This window comes from Corythoichthys intestinalis, chromosome 20, assembly GCF_030265065.1.
Source record: "Corythoichthys intestinalis isolate RoL2023-P3 chromosome 20, ASM3026506v1, whole genome shotgun sequence".
NCBI classification, from domain to species: Eukaryota; Metazoa; Chordata; class Actinopteri; order Syngnathiformes; family Syngnathidae; genus Corythoichthys; species Corythoichthys intestinalis.
The window spans coordinates 21,429,050-21,455,326 of record NC_080414.1 but is presented as its reverse complement, the minus strand read 5'-3'; the positions used below and the strand labels follow the sequence as shown (position 1 = coordinate 21,455,326).

The window sequence follows — 26,277 nt, the reverse complement described above, 5'->3', positions numbered from 1 at the left end:
CATACATTTAATTTGTATAACTACCATTCGTCTTCATCAATTAACTAAAAACTAATGCATATTGTCGAAAATATCAAAACTTGAAAATAAGTGCAACAGTAATAACAGCTGTACAGCTGCACCATTTTATGCAAACATATCACACACACACACACACACACACACACACACCCCAGCATGCAAAGGGGAACAGGTGTGATTCTCAGTGCAGGTCTCTCACAGTACAGAGAGCCTTCAAAGTCAGAACAGCCGACTCTTACATTTTGTCTTGTTCACTAGCAACTTAAACAGTGAATTATATGCACAATTTTAGATTTTATATAACGAATATAAAAGATACCTACTTTAATGTGTTCCTTGGCCCTGATTTCTATGAATTTTCATGTTTTGTCTCGGAGTGGCGTTTGACACTTGTTGTGCGACACACAACTCTCTCGAGGCATAATGCACAAAAAGAGCTACCAGAAGTAACCAGGCAACCAGTTGTTACCGGTATCCCCAAGGGGCCGCTGTCCCCTACAATATGATCGGCTTGCTAGTTAAGCGTAGAAGAAGAATTGAGCGTCTGGGCGAGAAAAAGAGAGGGAGCGAAGGAAGGTGTTGAGAGAGAGCGGAGAGCGCCGTGAAAAGGAGAGAAGACGCTGTGTCCCCCGCTGGTTTTTGTTTTGTTTAATAAAAGTCTCCAGTAAAACGCCATCCAACGCGTCACAGTGTTTTTATACACATTGCCACCTCTCCGAAGTAAGCACCGGACGAATCGACGGCAACGAGCCACGTTAATCGCCGGTCCACTCCATACTACAGTGCAAGCATCGCTTCACCCGCTGCCCTGACCTGACAGCTGGCAATCGGGGTCCAACCGGAGTGTTGCGATGCGCCGGGACAGGGGTGTACAGTCCTGTATCTTAAGCGACCGGCCTCCGCGCCGTGGCGAGTGTGTGACATCGGGATCTCAATTCAAAGTTAAAGCGACGGGGCTCCCGGCGCGGACGCCGGCGATTCGCCGGCTGTCTACTCGCTTACTGGCCCGCCGGCTTCCACGCTGGGGCTTGGAGTAACAGTACCAAAAAGTGCAGATTGGTAACACGGTGTACTTCCACCAGCTCTCTGACTGGTTGGCTTCGTGACACGTTAGTGGCGGGTGCTGAATTGAGCGCGCAGAATTGAGCGCTCAGAGGAAAAAAAAACAAAAAACGACGAGCGCAGGAATCGAGAAATTGAAGAGCTGGAAGTGTTCTCAAAATCCATAATTGTTCGCAAATAACGCTATAGGCAGAGGGGTCGGGAGGGACGCTCCTGTAAAGCCCTAAATAACAGGGCGTGCAACTAAAAATGTCTTAATTTCAGGTTTAAAAAAAAAAAAAATTTTTTTTTTTATTATTTTGCCATGCGCTCGCGTGTCACTGGTTAACCCTTCGCGTGCCAGTGCTGACACTGTGGCAGCGGTTCTGTGTTTACAGTGGAATAAAATGTGTTTTTTTTTCTTCATCAGAGGTTGTTGCAACTTGTTTCAGTCTTAAATTATACTGTATTTTTAAGGTCTTAAAAATATCCTAAAAAACATTAAATTTGACTTTTAAAATTTTAAAACATAAAACCCTGTTTTATGTTTAGTTTTATTGTGAGCCTTAACTGGGATTGGCAGCATTAAGATTTTAAATATCAACGTTTTTGCTCTCAACTCAGAACAAAAGTCAGAGTTATATTCCCTTTAATGCCAGCAATATGAAGCAATTATCAGAGAATCCCCAAATTTGAGAAATAAGGTCCTAATGAAACCTTTTCTTCAAATTTGTAAAAAGAAAAATCAAATATGTGTAATAAGTGCTCAGATATCTATAACCCTTGCTATATCCTGTTTGTTTTTTTCATGGAACCTCCAGATGCATGTGTTGACTTGCATCCATCTTTTTTTTTTTTTTCAAAAAGAAATGTCACAACTCTGAATTAGTCTCAAAATCATGAAATTTTAGGTGTATCAAATGGGATACATACGGCAATATAGGGTTAAAAAAAAACTGTAAAAAGGAAAATTACTGACAGTCTCTGGATTTGAGGGATGCACTGACCTTGGTCATTTATATGGCTATGGGCAGGTAAAATCACTTGTTTAATCCCAAAAATGTTTTTGTGTGCTGGAAGTGGTTCGACCTGGAAGAGGCTCCGACCGGGAAACTCCACTTAAAACTGGAGTGGCTATCTCTGCTGTCCACGACAGAGAAGTTGGAGCAGGTAAGCGACTTGGTCACCCACTTGGACCCTTCATTACCCGTTTTCTGACTCAACCTCATTTCGGACCAATCAGGTGCTGCGAAGCGTCCGAGCTGACAGGAGCCTGGCCAATGACGGCCTGTCGTCGGCGCTCCTGGTCGTCTATTTGGATTCGGCGAAGAACCTGCCAGTAAGAAAAATCATTTATCAACACACAACCAGTTTAGTAGGAAATGCCCACTACATCAAATAAGAGGCATGGGTCAGTGTTAGCACAAGGCTTAAGTTTCAGTTTACTTGCTGTGTTCTTGGGTTTCCGTGGCGACTGAACTCTACGTGAACCCGCGTTTAGCAGTCAGCTCTCCTTTTCTTTACTATCTACCTCCTTGACTGTATGGATGTGCTTTTGCCATAACCCATTCTTTCAGAAATAGCTCAAGCTCAGTTAGCTCAAGCTTAGTTTTCGTCTTGCTGAGCCAGCATTTGGACTGATTTAGCACTGTTTTTTAAAAATCCTAAATCCGGTGAAACTGGTGAAAGTCACATTTGAGCATAGTTTATTGTTCTTACAATGCAACAATACAATGCATAATTACTTTAGACTAGTGTTTGTGCATTTTAGAGAGGTCTGTTAGTCAAGTTTAGCACTTGTAATGTTTTTTAATAATGATTTTCAATTGTTTAAAGCCTCAACAACCTTGATTTTGTACAGGGCTGAGTGGACTTTCTGTATCCACTTTTTAGTCACACTCCTATATTGTCATTTCCCCCCCTTAACTCTTCCTCCAAGAGCATCTTCAGTGGCAGCTTAGGCTGCGGCAATTTAAGCGAGAGACGAGCGTCTGGCCTGGTGTTTTGTGAGAGCAACAGCTCAGATTATCGCACCATCGGCGTGAGTTCTTTGGCATGGCGGTTGTGATTTGGTGCACGGCCTGGTGACTAATCAGTTGGTTTGGCGTGACCATAAACGCTAGCATTTAATGTAAGTTGTAAAACAACAGCAAGTAAATTAAATATCCAGTTAGTACCCGGGTTACAACGTACTCGACTTACGCAATTTCGACTGTATGACACCATCTCGCCCGCAATTTTGTCTCCAGTCTTTTTTTATTTTTTTATTTTTTTTTTTTGTCGTACAAACAGTACCTAATTGTAGCTTACAGTGTCTTTTGTTTTTATTTACATACTTTACTTTATTAACATTACTTGAAGCTTTTTACTTCCTTCACTTTTGACAATGTACACGTCTGTTCAAAACGACACACATTTTAACAGTAAAACACTCGACACAAAACGATTGGTGTTCAAACGTCCATTTAGTCTGATCAATATGTAAATTTAGATCAGCCTAATTTGCATCACAAAAGTCTGCTATGAATGCTGATGTGTTTACAATTCCCACAGCAAATTGCTCACACATAACTCCACAAACTGTAGCTCTAAACTTAATTACAAATGCATACACAAACATATATTAGCTAAGGCAAGTTCAGCCTCATGTGGGCCAAACCAGAGCGCAGCTATCCTTTATCCATACGAGACATCTGAGTGCTCCTGTATGGAAGCATTATTGAACGACAATCCAGCCAGACCCAAGGATGCCACCAGAGGGTTGCTTTTGGACTTTTTGGATAGTTATTTTGAATTTTTAAAGGCTTAGGCGGAAGGGCTGCAGCAATCGATTATTTTAGTAGTCGATTAATCGTTTAACTAGTTAGTTCGAATAATCGAGTAATTGGATAAGGAACATGAAAAATTAAAATACCTGAGCAGAGCCAAAAACTGTATTAAAAAAAAAAATCTCTATTATCTATTATCTATTTACAACAAAAGAACAACTGGCTAACTTACATAGCAAAAGTCTGCTAGCTGAAATGCTATAAAATGCTCACTTTTTTTTTTTTTTTTTTTTTTTTTTTTTTTACAATGCTCCTAACAAATGGTTCAGACACAAATTCCCACAAAAAACGGCTGAATTTACCAATAAAATAAATTACGAATGCATTAAAAAACATGAGACTAAGCTTACGTTGGTCTGAACAGGAAGCAGTTGGATTCAGCCATTTGAAATGAGGCAGACAAGAGGGTAGTGTATCCACCCTAATCAATAAAGCGAAATGCAAAATAAACCATTACAACACCACTTTAATTAAACAAATACTCGAAGCAACAAAATTTAATTCGAATATTTTTTTCTAATCGAATGCTCGAGTTAATCGATTAATCGTTGCAGCACTGTTAGGCGGATATTCAGGTTACGTCGCTAGCGTGGGAACGGAACTTGTTTGTAACCCGCGGACTACCTGTATCTACTACAGTATATTGCTGTAGTAGAGAACTGTATTTTCGTTACCATAGGGCGCATCGTATTAAAAGGCACAGGTTAATTTTCGGGTGATATTTTTGTATTTAACACACACGTAAGGGGATCCACATTATTGGATCCATAAAAAACATAGACTAGCATGCACGCTAGCATACGCGCTAGCATGCGTGCTAGCATGCCTGCTAGCGTTTTTTTTTTTTTCCCCAAGGCAACGGGGACGAAACTGAGTTCAATTGTACTTTATTAAATAATTTAACAAAGTACTCAGATCAGTCTTAATCAATCCACAAATCCATCAAAATCCTCATCTTCTGTATCTGAATTGAACAACTCGGCTAGGTCTTCATCAAACAGCTCAACTCAACTTTTCTTTAGGCAGCGTCTTCCTCTTAAAAATCACCATATGTGGCAGTTTCTTTTTGTTTCGTGTAGGTGGTAGCTTTGAGTTTGAACTGGGCGTCTTAACCGTGTCTCTTATGGTAGTACATGCCATTTTCAAGGGTCCTTCGTCAAACCAATGTTTTCAGCCTCATGCATTCACTCGGACATTACAGCTACTGTGGGACCACCCCCTAATACACACATTATTCTCCCTTTAAGGTTCTCATGTGGCCCTCACGTCTGCCTTTTCAAAAATTGCTTATTCAGACAGACACATTTTGGTACTCATTCCACACAATAAACGCACCACATTATTAGGCGCATTGTCAATTTTGGAGAATTTTTTTTTTGTACTTTTAGGTGAGCCTTATGGTTGTGAAATTACAGCTATCATTTTGTGGTTCTCAAACTACTACACAAAGTACCATTAAAAAAATATTAAATTAAAATCATTAAATCATATGTAAATACAGTGGAGCAAATAAGTATTTAGTCAACCACTAATTGTGCAAGTTCTCCTACTTGAAAAGATTAGAGAGGCCTGTAATTGTCAACATGGGTAAACCATTAGAGACAGAATGTGGAAAAAAAAAACAGAAAATCACATTGTTTGATTTTTAAATAAGTATTTGGTCACCTACAAACAAGCAAGATTTCTGGCTGTCAAAGAGGTCGAACTTCTTCTAACGAGGTCAAACGAGGCTCCACTCAATACCTGTATTAATGGCACCTGTTTTAACTATTTCGATATAAAAGACACCTGTCCACAACTTCAGTCAGTCACACTCCAAACTCCACTATGGCCAAGACCAAAGAGCTGTCGAAGGACACCAAAGACAAAATTGTAGACCTGCACCAGGCTGGGAAGACTGAATCTGTAATAGGTAAAACGCTTGGTGTAAAGAAATCAACTGTGGGAGCAATTATTAGAAAATGGAAGACATACAACACCACTGATAATCTCCCTTGATCTGGGGCTCCATGCAAGATCTCACCCCAGAGAGCTGAGACCACAGTAACAAAGGTGACACAATGCGCCGCCAGGGACTCAAATCCTGCACTGCCAGACGTGTCCCCCTGCTGAGGAAAGTACACGTCCAGGCCCGTCTGCGGTTCGCTAGAGAGCATTTGGATAATCCAGATGAGGACAGGGAGAATGTGTTATGGTCAGATGAAACCAAAATAGAATTTTTTGGTAGAAACACAGGTTCTCGTGTTTGGAGGAGAAAGAATACTGAATTGCATCCGAAGAACAACATACCCACTGTGAAGCATAGGGGTGGAAACATCATGCTTTGGGGCTGTTTTTCTGAAAAGGGACCAAGAAGACTGATCTGTGCAAAGGAAAGAATGAATGGGGCCATGTATCGAGAGATTTTGAGTGAAAATCTCCTTCCATCAGCAAGGGTATTGAAGATGAGACGTGGCTGGGTCTTTTAGCATGACAATGATCCCAAACACACAGCCAGGGCAACAAAGGAGTGGCTTGGTAAGAAGCATTTCAAGGTCCTGGAGTGGCCTAGCCAGTCTCCAGATCTCAACCCCATAGAAAATCTGTGGAGGGAGTTGAAAGTCCGTGTTGCCCAACGGCAGCCACAAAACATCACTGCTGTAGAGGAGATCTGCATGGAGGAATGGGCCAAAATACCAGCAACAGTGTGTGAAAAGCTTGTAAAGAGTTAAAGAAAACATTTGGCCTCCATTATTGCCAACAAAGGGTACATAACAAAGTATTGAGATGAACTTTTGATATTGACCAAATACTTATTTTCCACCATTATTTGCAAATAAATTCTTTAAAAATCAAACAATGTGACATTCTGTCTCTCATAGTCAATGTTGTTAATAACGGCGTTACAATATAACGGCGTTACTAACGGCGTTATTTTTTTCAGCAATGAGTAATCTAATTAATTACTTTTCTCATCTTGGCAACGCCGTTACCGTTACTGAGGCGGGAAAGGCGTGCGTTACTATGCGTTACTAAGTTGGTTGAATAAAAAAAGTCTGAGAGAAACGGACTCACGGGGACGAGAGCAGAGCAGCAGTGGGGAAGACGCCGTTGCAACCGCGATGCTAGGTGGCTCCAATAATACCTGACTGTAGCCATAGCCGACAAACTACGCCCACATGACACGGTAGATATCATATTATAGAACTAGATGCAAAAACTGACACAGCTGCATTGCCAACATGTTTTAAGGACTACATGCGTTAGTAAACAGCCGCCATCTTAAAGCAGTAGACCTCTCAGGAAGGCCCTGATGTAGAGATCCTTCCTAGCGAACCTAAGTAACTTTTTTTTTTTTTTTTTAATCTAAAATGCTTCTAAATCGGCAAAATCTTAACTTAAATCTATCTTTAAATGATGAAACAGTTTTAAAACTTACACATGTTTAAAGTAGACAGAAGGGAACTAATGCAATAACGGGAGCAATTTTAACAACTTAAACAGTTGATTCACAACTTGAAATGACTTCCACACATAGCAAAGGTTACTAGCTAGTTATCGCAATACCCTTGTGTCTAGTTAAGTTAAACTTCACATTGTGTGACCTGTTTTTTTTTTTTTTTTTGAGAAAAAAAAAATTATCACTAGTTACTTTGCCAAGTAACTAATTACTCTTACATTCAGATAACTGAGTTACTAACGCAATTACTTTTTGGGAGAAGTAATTTGTAACTGTAATTAATTACTATTTTAAAGTAAAATTAACAACACTGCATATACTGTATATAGATATAACTAGATGCAAAATGACAGACACGGCACTAGATGCGTTAGTAAACAGCCGCCATCTTAAAGCAGTAGACCTTTTATTACGGCTCTGTTGTAGAGAACCTTCCTAACGAACCTAAGTAACTTTTTATCTAAAATACTTCTAAATCGGCAAAATCTTGACTTGAATCTATCTTTAAATGATGAAATAGTTTTAAAACTTTCATTTGTCGAAAGTAGAGAGAAGGGAACTAATGCAATAATGGGAGCAATTTTAACAACTTTTAACAGTTGATTCAGGGTGAAGGGTAAATTAGGGTAAAGAATTGGCCTCGGGCCAATTGTACCAAAAACCTTCACAAAAAAACTTCACATAGTGTGGCCAATGTTTTTTTTTTTTTTTTTTTTTTTGAGGGAAAAAAAAAAGTAATTATCACCAATTACTTTGCCAAGTAACTAATTACTCTTACATTCAGGTAATTGAGTTACTAACGCAATTACTTTTTGGGAGAAGTAATTTGTAACTATAATTAATTACTTTTTTTCAGTAAGATTAACAACACTGCTCATAGTTGAGGTTTACCCATGTTGACAATTACAGGCCTCTCTAATATTTTCAAGTGGGAGAACTTGCACAATTAGTGGTTGACTAAATACTTGTTTGCCCCACTGTACCTATACAAAAACAAACAGCTCGAAAAGATTAAATGAGCATAAAAGTTAAATGCAACTGAATTGTAATGAAGCAGTGGGAGCCAAGCCTTCATACATGATTTGGGATGCATAAGTAAGCCAGGGGCTGAGATTTGAACCTGAAATCTCTCGATTAGTAGGCAGATTTTGAGCCCTTTCCCCCTTTCTTGCCAAACCACAATGGAAAAATAGTGGAAGAATATATAAGGATAATCATTTGTTTGTGTCACAATAGGGAAATCTTGGGTTGACTTTCAATGTAGGACCTCTGTTTATTGCTCTTCTGTATTAAATTTCAAGGCTGACTTATAGTATGTGATTTATAACAGAAAAGAGCTAGTGGACTAGTTGATGTACCGGCTGTCAGAATGACTAGCTTGTTAAAAAAGTGTGCCATCTCTCAGTCCCTGCACATTAATATCGTTCATCTTTCTCGACATGCCGGCTAACTCCCATCCTGCTAACTGTGGGTTTGATTTTCCAATTTGTCTCCCCTTAAATCTCTTCTTTGGCTCAAAAAGAACAACCTGTCTGATTTCACCTGTGACGGGTTGAAGCAGGTCTTTAAGGCCCTGAAGGTAACGTGGGATTGACATATGAGCACCATGGGCATCTGCACTTGCGTCACTGTGTTGAAGAGTTCCTAATATGCACGTTTGATGTCATCTTGCATGTTTATGATATTTCATCGACTTGCATGTCCTGGTTCTGACTGCTCAATCTACTTTGCTTGCACTGCATTGGATCTGCCTTTTTGATACTGGTACATGCTGAATTGCAATGCTTTTATCATCAAGTGTTTTTTCTAAATGTAAAAAAGGAGTATAATGCAAAATGATTAAAAATATATATTAGTTATCTTGAAAATATGTTATGATTAGGGCTGTCAAACGATTCAAATTTTTAATCGAGTTAATTACAGCTTAAAAATTAATTAATCGTAATTAATCGCAATTCAGACCATCTATAAAATGTGCCATATTTTTCTGTAAATTATTGTTGGAATGGAAAAATAAGACACAAGACGGATATATACATTCAACATACTGTACATACAGTTGTGGTCAAAAGTTTACATACACTTTTGAAGAACATAATGTCATGGCTCTCTTGAGTTTCCAGTTATTTCTACAACACTGATTTTTCTCCGATAGAGTGATTGGAACAGATACTTCTTTGTCACAAAAAACATTCATGAAGTTTGGTTCTTTTATGACTTAATTATGGGTTAACAGAAAAAGTGATCAAATCTGCTGGGTCAAAAATATACATACATGGATCTGAAAAAGCGAATCATTGACTTGAACAAGTCAGGAAAGTCACTTGGAGCCATTTCAAAGCAGCTGCAGGTCCCAAGAGAAACAGTGCAAGCAATTGTTTGTAAGTATAAAGTGCATGGCACTGTTTTGTCACTGTCACGATCAGGAAGAAAACGCAAGCTATCACCTGCTGCTGAGAGAAAATTGGTCAGGAGGGTGAAGATTCAACCGAGAATCACCAAAAAGCAGATCTGCCAAGAATTAGAAGCTGCTGGAACACATGTGTCAGTGTCCACAGTCAAGCGTGTTTTGCATCTCCATGGACTGAGAGGCTGCCGTGCAAGAAGGAAGCCCTTGCTCCAAAAGCGGCACCTTAAGGCTTGACTGAAGTTTCCTGCTGATCACATGGACAAAGATAAGACCTTCTGGAGGAAAGTTCTGTGGTCAGACGAAACAAAAATCGAGCTGTTTGGCCACAATGCCCAGCAATATGTTTGGAGGAGAAAAGGTGAGGCCTTTAACCCCAAGTACACCATGCCTCCCGTCAAGCACGGTGGTGGTAGTATTATGCTGTGGGGCTGTTTTGCTTACAATGGAACTGGTGCTTTACAGAGAGTAAATGGGATAATGAAGAAGGAGGATTACCTTCAAATTCTTCAAGATAACCTAACGTCATCAGCCCGAAGTTTGGGTCTTGGGCGCAGTTGGGTGTTCCAACAGGACAATGACCCCTAACACACATCAAAAGTGGTAATGGAATGGCTAAATCAGGCTAGAATTAAGGTTTTCGAATGGCCTTCCCAAAGTCCTGACTTAAACCCCATTGAGAACTTGTGGACAATGCTGAAGAAACAAGTCCATGTCAGAAAGCCATCAAATTTAACTGAACTGCACCAATTCTGTCAAGAGGAGTAGTCAAAGATTCAACCAGAAGCTTGCCAGAAGTTTGTGAATGGCTACCAAAAGCGCCTAATTGAAATGAAAATGGCCAAGGGACATGTTACCAAATATTAGCGCTGCTGTATGTATATTTTTGACCCAGCAGATTTGATCACTTTTTTCTGTTCACCCATAATAAAGTCATGAAAGAACCAAACTTCATGAATGTTTTTTGTGACAAAAAAGCATCTGTTCCAATCACTCTATCGGAGAAAAATCTGAGTTGTAGAAATAACTGGAAACTCAAGAGAGCCATGACATTATGTTCTTCACAAGTGTATGTAAACTTTTGACCACAACTGTAAGTACTGTATTTGTTTATTATAACAATAAATCCACAAAATGGCATTAACATTATTAACATTCTGTTAAAGTGATCCATGGATAGAAAGACTTGTAGTTCTTAAAAGATAATTGTTAGTACAAGTTATAGAAATTTTATATTAAAACCCCTCTTAATGTTTTCGTTTTAATAAAATTTTGTAAAATTTTCAATCAAAAAATAAACTAGTAGCCCGCCATTGTTGATGTCAAAAATTACACAATGCTCATGGGTGCTGAAGCCCATAAAATAGGTCGCACCCAAGCGCCAGCAGAGGGTGACAAAACTCCAAAAAACACAACTAACAAGTGGACATTTTTGTCATTTTAATCTGTTTGATCGGGGCATGTGCGTTAATTGCGTCAAATATTTTAACATGATTAATTTAAAAAATTAATTACCGCCTGTTAATGCGGTCATTTTGACAGCCCTAGTTATGATAAATCAAAAAGTAAGTATTTAAGCATATACAGTATTTTTAAGTCTTTTAGTGTATTCCAATGGGACATTTTCAGAATATTACATTTCCATGTTGTTTCCATTACAGCCTTTACAGAGTTAATGTCATTACTATCTAGAGCGCGTATAGCAATTGGTCCCATAGCCTTTACCACATTATCATAAGCATTAATATAACACAGAATATATAATGCGTCGAGCATATATTATTCATGCGAAACCGCTCAGATCTTGCATGACAACATGGGACCATCTGCCTACATGTGCAAAAGTGGTTATTTGTACCAAATACAATAGCAGAATTGAACTTTTTGTCTTGATATCGATTTTTCTACGATTCTTTTCATAGTCAGCAAAGAAGAGCAGCAGTGAGCCGAGTCCGTTTGTCCAATTAACCATCGGGCACAAGACTCAAGAGAGCAAGGTGGGTCTCCGGTTTGTGTTTGATGCATCGATTAAGTTTATGTATACTTCAGTGAACATTGGAGTTTTACAACCGCTCTGGCAGCGTTGAACTTTGAATCGATGAGCCGTGCGCTCGTCAGCCGCCTGTCAGATTAAGAGAGCCATGAAGTAGAAATGAAATGCGGCTGCACATTAGCTCCTTGTTATTTCTGTGAAGTTTGGATCTTATTAATTTGTGCTGATTTTTCAAGTGAATCTAAACATACCGCAATTTTCGGACTATAAGCAGCTACTTTTTTCCTTCATTTTGAATCCTGCGGCTTATAGTCCAGTGCGGCTTATTTGTTGATTTATTTGGGTTAATAGGCAACACATGCCTCCTAGCATGCATTGCAGCGCTACAGATGTAAATAACAATCAAAATTCATGTTCTGTGCTAATTATTTATTCATTTACTGTTTCAGTTGTTTCATTAATTGCTTCTTATGGTATTTGGTAACACTTTATTTGACAATGGCATCATTTTTATGACATGACACAATCATTGGCATTACTGAATGCTTATGACAGATGTCATTAAATGTCACCCGGCAAATTATGTTACCTACTCCATTTATGTCCAGTTTGGATCTTTTACATACATTCAAAAGTGAGATCATTTGCCAGATAACACGAAATGACATCTGTGATAAGCATTCATTAATGCTCATGACAGTGTCATGTCAGTTATAATGGTTTAATGACAGTCTTATGGCACCACTGTCAAATAAAGTGTCACCAAATACCATAACTACCGATTACTGAAACAACTGGAACGGTAACTGAATAAATAAATAGCACAGAACATAAATTTTGATTGTTATATACATCTGTAGCGCTGCAATGCATGCTAGGAGGCATGTTGGACAACAAGAGTGTTGACAGCATTTGGCAGAAGAGGTTGACAGTCTCCCCCAAGGGAGCAGTGATGGCCAAATGAAGCTTCTTGAAGCAATAAAGCTTTGCAGCCAATTGGTTAAAAGCTTCATAGTGGTTCATTTGGTGCCACTGTCAATAAAGCGTTACCAGTTAATATCTTTTGGTGTGAATATCCCTTAATACAGTGAGGACAGCTTTGGCTTTTAGTCCAGTGCGGCTTATCTATGAACAAATTCCGTTTTCATGTCACATTTGGTGGGTATTGGGCTGGTTCATAGTTAGGTGCGCCTTATAGCGCCTTATCTATCTATCTGTCTGTCCGTCCGTCCGTCCGTCCGTCCGTCCACCCACCCAATTTAGAAATAACGCTACTCTTACTAGAGTAATTTTTTTTTTGTCTACTCGACCAACCTCTGGTGTTCGTTCCCTATGGACTCTGAAACGGCTCGACCAATTTTCTTGAAAAGTTAAACATTTTTTAGGTAGGTTTTGTATCGAAAATCGATAATTGAAGATATCTGGTTGCAGAAGACATGACCCGATTTTAACCAAATTTGACATACTCATAGAGAGTGACATCAATATCATTTCTCAGAAGTTCCAAGATTGCAGAGCTTTCAGTATTGCAGAAAATTGACAAAACCGATATTTTGCTCTCAAATTAATATATGTCGGATTTTAACGAAAATGGGCAAATTCGTTGTTTGGGTCGTTGACAGCCACCATGGAAATTTTCACCCTCGAGCACCTCCAAATAGAGCGACAAATTGACAATCGATAAACCGTGAATAGGACTCTTTTCAAAAGTGGTGTTTTTGGAATGTAGTTCGGGCCTTGGAATTATGTGGTCTTCATTTGGTCCTCCAATCTGACATTGAGAATCACTTTTAAAAACTTCAACCATTTTTCAGGGGGAGTAAATTTTAAACAATTTGCCCCCTAGGTGGTAAGTGTGGAGCCACTGAATTGATGGCCAAAATTCATTGGGAAGCCTTGATTTCGAGGTTTCTCATTTGTCGATTTATCAAACCTCGGCACATGTAGTTTGCCCTGTAATGCCAGGCTTGTTGTTTAAAGTCAGTGACAAAATGGCTTGTATCGAAGCCTGTCGATCAGTTAAATTAACTTCATTGCACTATTCTTGAAGATCCGCTACAAGACCAAGGAACCCTTGTGGGAAGATTCCTTCTCATTCCTGGTTCACAATCCAAGGAGGCAGGAACTGGAGGTGGAGGTAGGATCCAGGTTCTTGATGCTCATGGGTTTGTTTTAACGTTCTCTAAGAATTTCTGACATTCTTCTCTCTACAGGTGAAAGACGACAAGACCAAGTGCACCTTGGGTAATCTAACCGTGCCTCTGAGTGGCCTCTTGGACGAAGAGGACATGACGCTGACGCAATGCTTCCCGCTCAGAAACTCTGGTCCCAGCTCCAGCATCAGATTTAAAATGGCCTTGCGGGTAAAAGTAGTCCGGTACACGTTCATTTTAAACCAACTTTAGTGTCTAAAACCGGGCTAGGGGTATTTTCAGGACCCTCATATAAATGCCGATAAAATTTGATAAGATTCGATAAATCGACGTTTTGCTTTGAAGCAGAATTTCAGGACTTGTACTTTGACGTCCTCGTACAAGGAAGATGAACAAACATGTTCGTATTGCCTACAGGTTAATCATGGCATCAAAGTTTAATGAACACAACACACCTTTGTCCACTTTCTATCCTTCAAAAAAAAGGCAATTAGGATTATTCATAAAGCACTGTTCAGAGTGCACACAAACGAACTTTACATCAAGTCCAAGATATGAAAATTTTATGACTTGGTTAACTTCAAAACTGCTCAAATGATGTACAAGGCCCACGCAAACAGTTTCCCGCCTAACCTACAAGCTCTATTCCAACTAAGGGAATCAAACTACGACCTAAGAGGAATCAGATTGTTTTCCTATCGGGCAACTAGGACAACATTAAAATCTTTCCCGATTACGAACATTGGGGCTCGCCTATGGAATACATGTGATGCAACGCTTACGACTATAAAATCATTGAGTTACTTCAAAAAGATGTACAAAGAAACTATACTAAATCGCTACATGGACCAAAATGAGTCATAGCTGCACTCCACACACACATCCGCTACAAATTGGTCCCACAACAAAAAGGCAAACAAAGGATGATTAAATGTCGGGGACAGAGACTAAGACATAATATTGCTTGCTCTGAAGATATGCCCTCCAGTAAAATTAGATTCTGAGCTGCCTTTGCAACATTAGCGCTGTGTTTAACCTGCTGTGAGATGGAGACTGGATACTTAGCTCATTGGACAAAATATTTTCTACAATGAGACCTACACCAAACCAACGGACAATATTGCAAAATGCCATGGCAATCAATGACTTTTTGAAAGATATATGAGTAAAAAAAATGGACTATGCAACACTAACATGCTTGACTGTGCGTCCCGGGCTGTTGGGGGACGGGTATCGATAAGCATTTGCTTTTTTTCTCGTCTTCCTTTGTCTGTCATCGTCTTTCTTCGGGCAAATTATTCCATATTCCGTGTCAATGTTTCTCCTTTCTGGCCAAACTATCCCACACTCAATAACTGTCAATGATACTGATGATGATGACAATGACAATAAATATTTGATTGATTCGCCTTAAAAATTGGGTTCATGATCCCCATTTGTCATTCGTTGCAGCTTTAAATTAATTTTGAAATTCTCTCAGGGAACGTATTCTACCCACGGGCCATAGGTTTCTTGTCCTTGTAAAAACATAACATCAGATTTTCTGCTTTTTATCCTCCCAAATAATAAATAATTGATGTCACGGAAAAGTATTGCATCAGAAAATCGCCTTTTTGTTGCTCTTGTCGTGACATGGGAATTGCTATATGCACAGTACACGCTAGCTCAAGCGTGATAAAGTAGTTTTTTACTTGAAGGAATGAGTCATTGTATTGCTCCAGTGGCCTTTCTACTACGCAGTTAGATGAGTCAAGATAATTGATAGGCATTGCTGTGAAGAATTAAATTACTCTATCACGACAATAAAGCAAAATTAACGAACCTTGAATCTAATGTGCCGTATTGCCTCATTAGATCCTATCACTGGAAAAGCAAGGCTCCTCAGACCAGCCTTCCTCAGTCCGCGTCCGCAAGTCTAGTCTACCCCACCCGTCCGCCTCAACGAGAGCGTCCACCTCAGACTCGCCGCCCCCTCATCCCCCCACCCCGCCACCACCTCCGCCCCAGCCCACGCACGCTTCTTCCCTCACGCTGCATCACCGGGACGGTGAGCCATACGCCGCAAGCCCTCTGCGCAGCGTCTCCAGCCTGTGCGTCGCCATGTCGGCCTCCCAGAAGCACCTGGCTCACAATGAGTCCACGCCCAGCTTGGCTTCAGACATCTCGCTGCCCTTCGCCACCCTGGAGCTTCAGCAGAGGCTACGCCAGCTGCACAAGTAAAATGACAAATCTATTATTTATGATTCAATTTCCTTTCTTGAAGATTTTCTATAAGGTATTGCCAAACAACTCAATTTTACTTACTTTCATCCATCATTGTTATTCCTTCAATCAAGGTCTTTATTGACATTTTTGGCAAGCAGATTTATGCACCTACGCTTATTAAAAACTAGCAGTTTGGCCCATCGTTGCTCAAGTTTGTGTAACGTGAACACAATACAACCGAGTCCCAGATGAAACATACTTTCCTTAGAGACGCATCTGTAACGTACCATATTTTTCGCATTATAAGGCGCACCTCAAAGCCTTCAATTGTCTCAAAAGCCGACAGTGCGCTTTATAATTCAATGCGCTTTACATATGGATCAATATTGTTTAATCATGGCATGACATTTCCTTTAGCACAGCTCTATCTAGTGGATGCATAATGCAACCCAAACGACCACTACCACTACTATGACTGAGCGTTATAATGCAGTGCGCCTAAAATATGAATACAGTTTTAAGATAGGCCATTCAGTGAAGATGCGCCTTATACACCGATTGGCTTTATAGTGCGGAAAATACGGTAGTACAGTGGTACCTTGACATACGATCGCATCAACATACGATCCTATTGACATCCGACGTAAGATTTGACTCGTCATTTGTTTTGGCATATGACGACATGCTCGAAAATCATCGGTTTATGACAGTGTCGCAATTTCGTTGTATTGCCGCAAGACTGACTCACGCCGTATTTTCTTGTGCGAGAAATAGACATGGGTCCCAAGAAGGTTAGTGCAGGTGGTGAAAAAAGGAGAAAGGTGACGCTTACCATCGAAATTAAGAAGGAAATGATAGAAAAATATCAGCGTCGTGTGGGTGAACTGGCTAAACAATATAGCCGGAAAATGCCTACAATCTCGACGGTCCTCAAGCAAATGGACAGTGATCCATCGTTTTTCGCGGTTAATGGGGAGCAGAACCTGCCGCGATAAGTGAAAAACCGCGAAGTAGCGTTTTTTTGTGTGCTCAATGTATTTATTCAGCATTGGAAAGAGATATGTAAAGGGATGGACATGTTTTGTCACTTTTTTCACAAAGTTCAATTAAAAAAACAAAAACTTTTATTTATATATATTTTAATACATGGGTTTTAAACACTTAAAATTTAATAATGATGATACAATTTAAAAACGTTGCTGTCCTACCGAATTATTTCTAAACAAGAAAAAAGTAGACAAATGCTTTTCATTATTAAATGTTTCACTGAGTGAGTCCACTCAAATCCACTCAAGCTGCTCACTTAGACACAATAAGTTGCCACAGCAACTGTTTAACAAGTTAAACGATGATTGATGCATGCGGCGCTTTAAAGCTTCGCCTTCCAGGCGTCTGTGGCAAGAGCAAACAATAAATGTTTGTCAATCATCGTTAACTTTAAAAAGCAACTTCAGTGCACTGCCTGACCGACAAAGAGTAGTAGGGGGAAGAGTGAGACTGTGTGACTCGGGATGGCTCATCTGTATTTATTTATTTATTTATTTTTTAATTGAAAAAAAAAAGTCCGCGATGAAATGAGGGCGTGAAGTTCTAAGCGCAAAGTAGCGAGGGAGGTATCCTCATCTAATCCACCCGCTGTCTTCTTCGACCTTCGTTCACCAGTTTCTATAAGTTAAATAAAAACGCCTTTTTATTTCCGGTTTATTATTATTGTAACATCGGCAAGGAAGTCGCCGGCTTGGTCAGGTTTTTTATCATTTATTTCAGATATTGTGCAACACAACACTGCGACTGCCCGCTGTAGCCGACGCCAAAAACAACATGATAGGAGAAAGTAAAAACTAAAGTAAAAACTTCTTCCGCACCTCTCTCTCTCTCATCAGTCACACGGTGAGTTCAGGAATAGCATGTAAAACACAACAGCCACATTAGAACCTGGTTCATTACATTAATATTATTATCATGATGTGTATTAATAATTTATTTGTCTTACTATGTGTAATTGCTATTTGTAATTGTAATTCCAGTATTAATTCAGGATTTAGCGTAGGTTTTTAGGCTGTGGAACGAATTAATGGAATTATAATGTTTTCTTATGGGAAAATCTCGCTCGACATACGACCATTTCGATTTACAATCCGGGTCCTAGAACAGGTTAAATTCGTATGTAGAGGTACCACCGTAATAGTAAAAGGACACCATAAAGGAGTTAATGCACGATTGCTTTTCCATCAATGTGTACACAGTACTGTGGCGAGCGACATGGAAAAGAATGAGAGACTGTTTTTATGTTTCACGCTTGCTGCTCTTGTGCCCGATACTTGAGCATGAACCCAAGAGACAGCTTCGTTATGGAACAGAAAACACTAGAACATAACAAAAGGCAACCACCACTGACAATCATGGTTGCCACAACCACCCAAGAACCATTGCGGGCGTAACACATAATAAATAACAGTCGCCACAGAGTGAATATCCAGCCGAAATGAATCCCTTAGCAATATTCCGGATGTTTTTTCCTTTTTTTAAGTCCAGCGTCTTTTTGTAGAGTACTCAAAGCCACAACGTATCATCAATTCACATTTAAATTTGGACATGAAACTGTAAAGTTTGAAGGCCAAGTGCGACGTTGCAATCGCAAGAGACGCATCTTTTGGCCAAAAGACAGCGCTGTCGCCTTCACAATTAGCAATTTTCTATGCTAAATTTTAGTTTTGAATTAATTTTCCGCACTAAATGGAGGCCTACAGATATTAAACCCATCTAAGAACACTTGCAGACGCTTATAGTAAAAATGTGTAAATTTCCAAGAAAATCGGTCAAGCCGTTTCAGAGTCCATAGGGAACGAACACACACAGACACACACTCAAACAGACAAAGTTCAATTTATATATCAGTTTAGATTCACTCAACTCCAAAAAGCATTGGAACAGTGAGACTAGATACTTCATTTTTGTATTTCAATTGATCAATATGAATAAAAGGCAATACGATGTGACTGACTGTGTGTTTTGTGTGCTTACAGCGGCTCCACCCCCACTCAGTTTCCCTTGGGTGAGGTCCACCTGACAGTTCGGCATAGCACCCAACGGAACAAGCTCATCGTGGTGGTGCACGCCTGCCGGTAATTTCTAATGCACACAAGCCAACGTATTTGAATTTTAAAACTTGTACAAAGCGCTTGTACAAAGAGCACGATGCACCGTTTATTCGCACTTGAGTGCAACTGCACCATATATGAAGTTAAAACATACTTTAGCATTAACACTCATTCAGTGGTGTTTTTGTCAGCCCTTTTAATATTTGTCTTATTCTTGGTCTTTTGGACAAAAATAGTCTCGTTTTTGTGTTCGTTTAATTTTAGTTTACGAAATTTCATACAAATTTGGTCTAGTTTTAGTTGACAGTGACTCGAAATGTTTTAATCTGTAAAATTCTAATGTTTTAGTCCAAAAAATAAATATAGGTTTCCAACAATTTTGAATTAACATAGACAGATGACCACATATTGTAGCATCTACAAGGACAACGCCAACTTTGTGATGATAATACATAGTGGAGTTCCAAAAAATCGATTACTACATGCATCGAATTCGACACGTGACGATTGGATTACGATTCATAAAGGTTAAAAAAAAACGATGATTTTCTCTCATAACTTTATGGCAGCCGCTCGTAGCAGCACGAAATTCAAGATGCCTTGGCACCGTTAAAGGGCACACGCAAGTTATGATGGGGTTATTGAGAGAGAGATTTCCTCCTTTTTAAAAGACTGGAAAATAAATTTGTGTATGAGACAGGCAGGAACAGGAAAGAAAAAAAAAATAACTTGCGCACAAAAGCGCAACTGTGCGCAAGTTATTTTTGAGAGCAAGAGGGGAAGAGAGATACTTCGTTGCTCCTTGTCTTTTAGATGTCCAGCAGTAGTTTTAATTTTAAGGCATTTCAATTAAAAAATGTCCTGAGAGTGTTGCTAAGACCCATGTGCAGCTATAAGAGGTGAGTACACGAACCCTCTTGTACTGTTTAGCCTTTATTGTTGTTGTCTTTGAGATGTTAATAGTTAGCGCCGAGCGCTAAGCTAATTAGCTAATTCGCGAACGTGTATTTCATATGCCGAACGTGTAAAACCATGATTTAGTACAGCGGTAACTCTAAAAACATGCGAAATAGTACAGGTATATTAGTTAAAATAAGTCTTATTTCTAAAGACACTTTGTTTCCAGAAAATGTGTAATTCATTCCACCTGTGTAAGTTTTATTGTATTGTTGAGAGAAATAAGTACTTCCTTTAAAATGGTTAATGGATTTGCACTTTCTTGTAAAAAATAAATAAATAAAAAAGCAGCTTGAGGGCAGCTTTTTGTTGAATGGGCATGTTTCCATTGTTACTGTTGAATCATTAGGATATTTTAAATAAATAATGAACATAAATTTGTTTGGGTACTGTATTAATTTGTAATATACGATGCATCGATAATCGCGATAACCTTGATCATCAATACCGTTATCATCGTTCAATAATCGAATCGTAGCTCCCTGAATCGTAATCGAATCGAATTGTGGGGTGCCTAAGATAGCACACCCCTAATAATACACTCAGCAGGAAAAGCAGTACATCATTTTCAATTAAACCTACCTAGAAGTCACGAACTGTATGTAAAAAAAAAAAAAAAATGTCTGAGTGTTTAAAGGGATCCTCTATATTTAAGACAAGTAATTCTTAAAACATAAATGTTAGTATGAGTTATAATAATTTGATATTAAAACCCCTCTTAATGTTTTTGTTGTAATAACGTTTGTAAAATTATTTTAAGTGATAGATCGCCATTCTTGTTACGTCGCAGTACGTGACGTCACTGGCCCCGAATGCCAAAATTCCAGCTTGTCACTCGTTAGCTTTCCCAACATGTCGTCAGTTCCACCCTTCCTATTTTAACCAGATCTGAAAAGTGAAGAGTAGGACAGCACTGTCGGTCATTCACAAAACGAGCTTCAGGGAAAAATGCGTGCAGCAAATACCTGATAAGACAAAAGTTGGGCAAAACTGGTCATGTGAGAGAGTCCTGTTGGGAGCGAGAGTGCATGCTGTTGGGATTCGGGAACTCCGGTTTTATTAGCAGATATTGAAGGTAAGCATATTGCATTTTCAAACGTTTTCCCAATATAATTATGTAGATTGTTAGCATCCAGAGCTGTCGTGTGCTTTACATACAGTACAGGCCAAAGAGCACACCTTGTTTAATCCAGGTCTAGTACATTGTAACGCGTGGTAGCTAGGATACGTGTATAAAAGTACCAGAAAGGGGAGAAGCTTCTACTTATGCACATTTATTCACAAAAATTAATATTTCCACCTTGACCACTCTTCACTCGGGAGCTCAGCAGTACGCAAACACGCATTCCCTGACAAACTCCAACATTGTTGTAAGGTCCACGTCAGAGTCACTGTCGTCACTGTAGCGTGCCTTAGTGCTTTAATTATTTAGTATGATTTGGGGAAAACTCCCACAAAGAATAGTCAACAAAAAGGATAGCGATACTAATCCAAATCCGCGTTTTTTACTCACTCGAAGATCCAGGAATTAGACCGATCCCATGGCAATATCACAGCCGCGATTAGGCCGTCGATTCCACAAAATAGACTGATCGGAAAAGCCGCTGTGGGACCGACGAATAAAAATAAATGGACAGATCCAAAACCATTATTGCAGACGCGATGGGACCCTTACTTGACTGAGGATCCGGGAAAAATGTTCGGGCGCCAGTTGTAACGCGTGGTGGGTAGGATACATGCATGCAGGGACCAAAAAGGGGGAGAAGCTTCCACTTATGCACATTTATTCACTAAAAATAATAATTCCACCTTGACCACTCACTTCACTCACCTTTTTTCCATTTGACTGGAAATTGCATCCAAAAGCAGCACATCGTGGCATTTTACTTCGTGAGTTTAGGCAGCAATAGGCAATTGTTGAACACGCCACACATTTGGAAAGATACCAATTACGTCATCACTGCGAGCCCGCAAACCATGGCGCCAACTAACGGTCAAAATATGGACTAAATATTATAAAATATTGCCATTGATTTAACATTTTAGGTGTTTCTAACAACATATTTTAGTACAAGAGAACAATTGTGGTTTATTAGAGCCTACATGTATTTAAATCAGAGGATCACTTTAACATCCTCTAAACTTATGGACAAGAAAAGCAAAGTGGCTCTGCTTTAGACTGGCCAGTTTTTAAGAGGACGCTCGCCATTCTGTAGTTAATGCTAACCCTAAAAATAGGTGTTACATGTAACGTCTCATGATCACTGAGCAGAGATCTTTAAAGGCTAAAGAAACATTGCATATACTTTCTTGTATAAATAAAAAAACAAATCTTACCGTGTTTCCAAACAAGCAAGATGGAGCGCAACCGAGCTTGAGATACATTCTGAACCCCGGTGAGGAAAGTGAGGGAGAAGCGCAAACACTGCTACAATGCAAGCTGACGTATTATACGTACAATATGAAAATGTCACGCATTGTAAACATATGACAGAAGTGATGTCGCATTTTCGTCTCGTTGTCGTCTCGGCAGACGAAAACTGGCATTTGTCTCGTAATGTTCTAGTCTCCCAAGCCGCGTTTGTAGCTCGTCATCGTTATGTCATCGTCGTGAAAATATTTTCGTTATTGTCATTTTTGAGGAAAACAACACTGCACTCATTTAAACTCAAGTTTTGTCTCATGTCTGCATTTTTTCTCCCCTCAGAAATTTGATAGCTTTCTCCAAAGACACCTCGGACCCCTTCGTCCGTCTTTATCTGCTGCCCGACAAAAGCCGCACTAGCCGGAGGAAGACGGGCACCGCGAAAAAGACCCTCAACCCTGTTTACGATCAGACGTAAGTTTTGCGCATTAAAATCATGTGACCCATTAGGCATTCTCATGTTTTAGAATACTTCGTTTTGTAGATCGTGTTAATATAGTGTTAGTGAATTGCAGGTTTGAGTTTAGCGTCTCAACAGTGGAGCTCCATAGAAGAACTCTGGATGTCGCAGTAAAGAATGGAGGGAACATTTTGTCCAAACACAAAGGCCTTCTGGGAAAAGTAATGTATTTCCTGCATTGCTTTTTGAAATTTTTAATCATTTTGAGTTAAAAAATGACTGTGCAATTGCAGGTGCTGGTTGATTTAAGTGGAGAAGATATAGCAAAAGGATGGACACAATGGTAGATTTATATTTTAAATAATGATAAAAAATACTAAGATATAATCTACAGTCACCATTTAAATAAAAATTCATTAAAATATTTTCTTTTCTCTTGCAAGGTATGAGCTGAGCGAAGATGGTTTTTCGTCGCCGAGGAGCATCCAAGACTCATTTACATAGTGACCTGTTGTGATTTGAACCATTTTATTTATGTACTGTACATTTTTGTCATATTGTAGAATCATTTCAATCAGCATGCGTTTTCCCATGCGTTTTTCATGCTGTCCTGAGAGCGTACAAGTATCGTAACTTATTGTATTCATAATGAAAGATTTTGTCACTGTTTTCGATGTTGCTCGTACATAACTTAGCAGGGCATTAGAATGAAGAATTCAAAATTTAAAAAAGCCACAGTTTTTACCAAAGGAGCAGAATGAAACCCAAGAGTCGGCCAAGTAGCAGTCTTGTTTATATTTTTGTCCTATAGTGAATGCTTTGACTTTTGTTATTTATTTATTTTGATTTTAAAATTGAATGCACATATCATTGAATGCTAGGTGTACTTTTAGATGGACTTTGTGCAATATTGTTTTAAGGTTCTTTATTGTGGGGGTGAGGGGGCATGCATGGTCGCCACCATGAGAAACTTTTGTGGGCGTTTTATAGGGCTGCAAACAACGTTGGGGAAAAAAAGGTATACTTGAATTTGGAGTTTGAAGGTGATTCATGTCGGATGTTAGCCAAGAAACCAGGCTAGAGACAACTGTTCATGTGTTTCTTTTTTAAGCTGCCAGCAAACTAAAAAGTTAATACAGAAATTTGTATACATTTTTTGCCATGCAGTTTTAACTTTGTGTTTATTGGAGCTTTTTATCTATCCTGTGCCTTAAAAAAAGAAAAAAACCTCACCACCGTGTAATTTTTGCCTTCTTAAAGTTATTGATTTTGAATGATGTGTGGCTTTTTGATGAATAAATTGTGGATAAATAATGAGTGCTGTTTTTTTAAGGATGGGTGAGTAGATTAAAGCCTTAAATCAAGTGTTGCTATACATTTTCTTCACTGGTCAGCAGCAAATCGCAGGGCAGGACACATACAGGTACGTACAAAGTAATCTCTTCCGCTCTCCTAATATGGTGGTTACATATAATGAATTGTTTTGTTATTTTTTCCTACGGTTATGTATTTTTGTTTATTTTTACCTGTGACCATATTTAACCCTTGTATTCGAGTCGGGCCAAAAAGAACAGGTTTTAGGTCAAAATCAATGCAATGCAAAATTCAGCGGTAGTTTTTACATGTTCAAACTTGAAAATGGGCTAATCTTTCCCCGAAAACAAACTGTAAGGGTTTGGTATTTTCCGGCTGAGTTAAATCCAAGGGTGTAGGTTTGCATTGGGACGGTAGAGACATAACACTTCCAACTTTTTAGGATGATCAAATTGTCACCACCAACCTTTAAGCAACCTTATATGTATTATTTAATGAGTTCAGTTTTACAGATTGCCTTCCCATATGTTGCAAGGATAAAATTGACCCGACCATTGTTAAGTGAATTATTTTCATTATGTTCAAACTAAGGCTGTCAAACGATTAGAATTTTTAATCGAGTTAATTACAGCTTAAAAATTAATTAATTGTAATTAATCGCAATTCAAACCATCAATAAAATATGCCATATTTTTCTGTTAATTTTTGTTGAAATGGAAAGATAAGACACAAGACTGATATATACATTCAACATACGGTACATAAGTACTGTATTTGTTTATTATAACAAATCAAATCATTAACATTCTGTTACAGCAATCCATGGATAGAAAGACTTGTAGCTCTTAAAAGATAAATGTTAGTGCAAGCTATAGAAATTTTATATTAAAACCCCTATTAATGTTTTCGTTTCAATAAAATTTGTAAAATTTTCAATCAAAAAATAAAATAGTAGCCCGCCATTGTTGATGTCAATACTTACACAATGCTAATGGGTTGCACCCTAGCACCAGCAGAGGGCGACAAAACTCCAAAAAACACAAGTGAAGATTACACTGTGCTGTCATTTTAATCTGTTTGAGCGGGGCATGTACGTTAATTGCGTCAAATGTTTTAACGTGATTAATTTAAAAAATTAATTACCGCCCGTTAACGCGTTAATTTTGACAGCCCTAGTTCAAACTTATATTTACCCCTTCTCACTTTCTGAATGTGCCGGTCCATTTCTCCCCCCTCAATTGCACGTTTGATTGGCTGATGACTTATCCCACCCCAACATTCACACGCACACAGCCCGGACAGAAATACATGTCAACAACATGATGCCTCCTCCGAAGACGGGGGATATTCGTTTTTTTTTTGGGCCAGCAGCAGCCACTGTAAGTAATTTAAAAAGACGCCAATGTTGTGGAGGTGGGAAACACACCACTAATTTTGCTACTGAAAGTCCGACATGCATCAGAGTTACCATAACATTAAACTGTGTGAAATTGCTGACCTGCAAAACTCAAATAGGAAACTGCGTAGAAGTGTCCTTCCTATTATGTTTTCTACTGTTAACATGAATTAAACTGTGGGAAATGTAGTGAACTCTGCTGGAAACGATAAAACCAGAAAAATGTGAGCAAGAAGCTGCTTAGAGAGAGACGGGTGCTGCATAACCTCACATGTTGTTCACACAGACAACATAAATTCATTAACTGTATTTTTTTTTTTTTTTTTTTTTTGGTGTGGGGGATGCCGCGAGCTACCCACACTAGCATTGCGATCGACGGGTCGATTGTGATCGACGTAATGAGCACCTCTGATTTAGCGTATTAATTAATTTGGGTCATACTCGTGAGTAAATTAGCCCTGACACCTGTTCACCCGATCTGTTTTGTCTTATTAATGTTCCATCCCGAGCAAAAAGTATACATGCAGGTTATGCTGTTATATCGTCCCTACCAATATTGAGACCAAACCTATGCCCTTGCTCTCCACTAGGAAAAAA

General features: G+C 39.0%; 1 protein-coding gene across 4 annotated transcripts in view; it reads left to right on the top strand.

The window, feature by feature from the left end:
- The window catches only part of esyt2b (extended synaptotagmin-like protein 2b), a 59,622-nt gene extending 35,352 nt beyond the window's left edge, over positions 1 to 24,270 (top strand). The window contains exons 12-24 of one of the 4 annotated variants that reach the window (XM_057824678.1): positions 2,143 to 2,232; positions 2,306 to 2,401; positions 3,002 to 3,103; positions 8,852 to 8,908; positions 11,659 to 11,733; positions 13,780 to 13,866; positions 13,943 to 14,092; positions 15,737 to 16,098; positions 19,114 to 19,212; positions 22,853 to 22,984; positions 23,086 to 23,191; positions 23,264 to 23,313; positions 23,414 to 24,270. In XM_057824678.1, coding sequence (XP_057680661.1) covers positions 2,143 to 2,232; positions 2,306 to 2,401; positions 3,002 to 3,103; positions 8,852 to 8,908; positions 11,659 to 11,733; positions 13,780 to 13,866; positions 13,943 to 14,092; positions 15,737 to 16,098; positions 19,114 to 19,212; positions 22,853 to 22,984; positions 23,086 to 23,191; positions 23,264 to 23,313; positions 23,414 to 23,474 — 1,467 coding nt within the window. In that variant the 3' untranslated portion in view covers positions 23,475 to 24,270. The remainder of the gene's footprint in view (positions 1 to 2,142; positions 2,233 to 2,305; positions 2,402 to 3,001; positions 3,104 to 8,851; positions 8,909 to 11,658; positions 11,734 to 13,779; positions 13,867 to 13,942; positions 14,093 to 15,736; positions 16,099 to 19,113; positions 19,213 to 22,852; positions 22,985 to 23,085; positions 23,192 to 23,263; positions 23,314 to 23,413) is intronic. The other 3 variants (XM_057824680.1, XM_057824679.1, XM_057824681.1) reach the window with 3 other exon arrangements.
- The last annotated feature ends 2,007 nt before the right edge of the window (positions 24,271 to 26,277 follow it).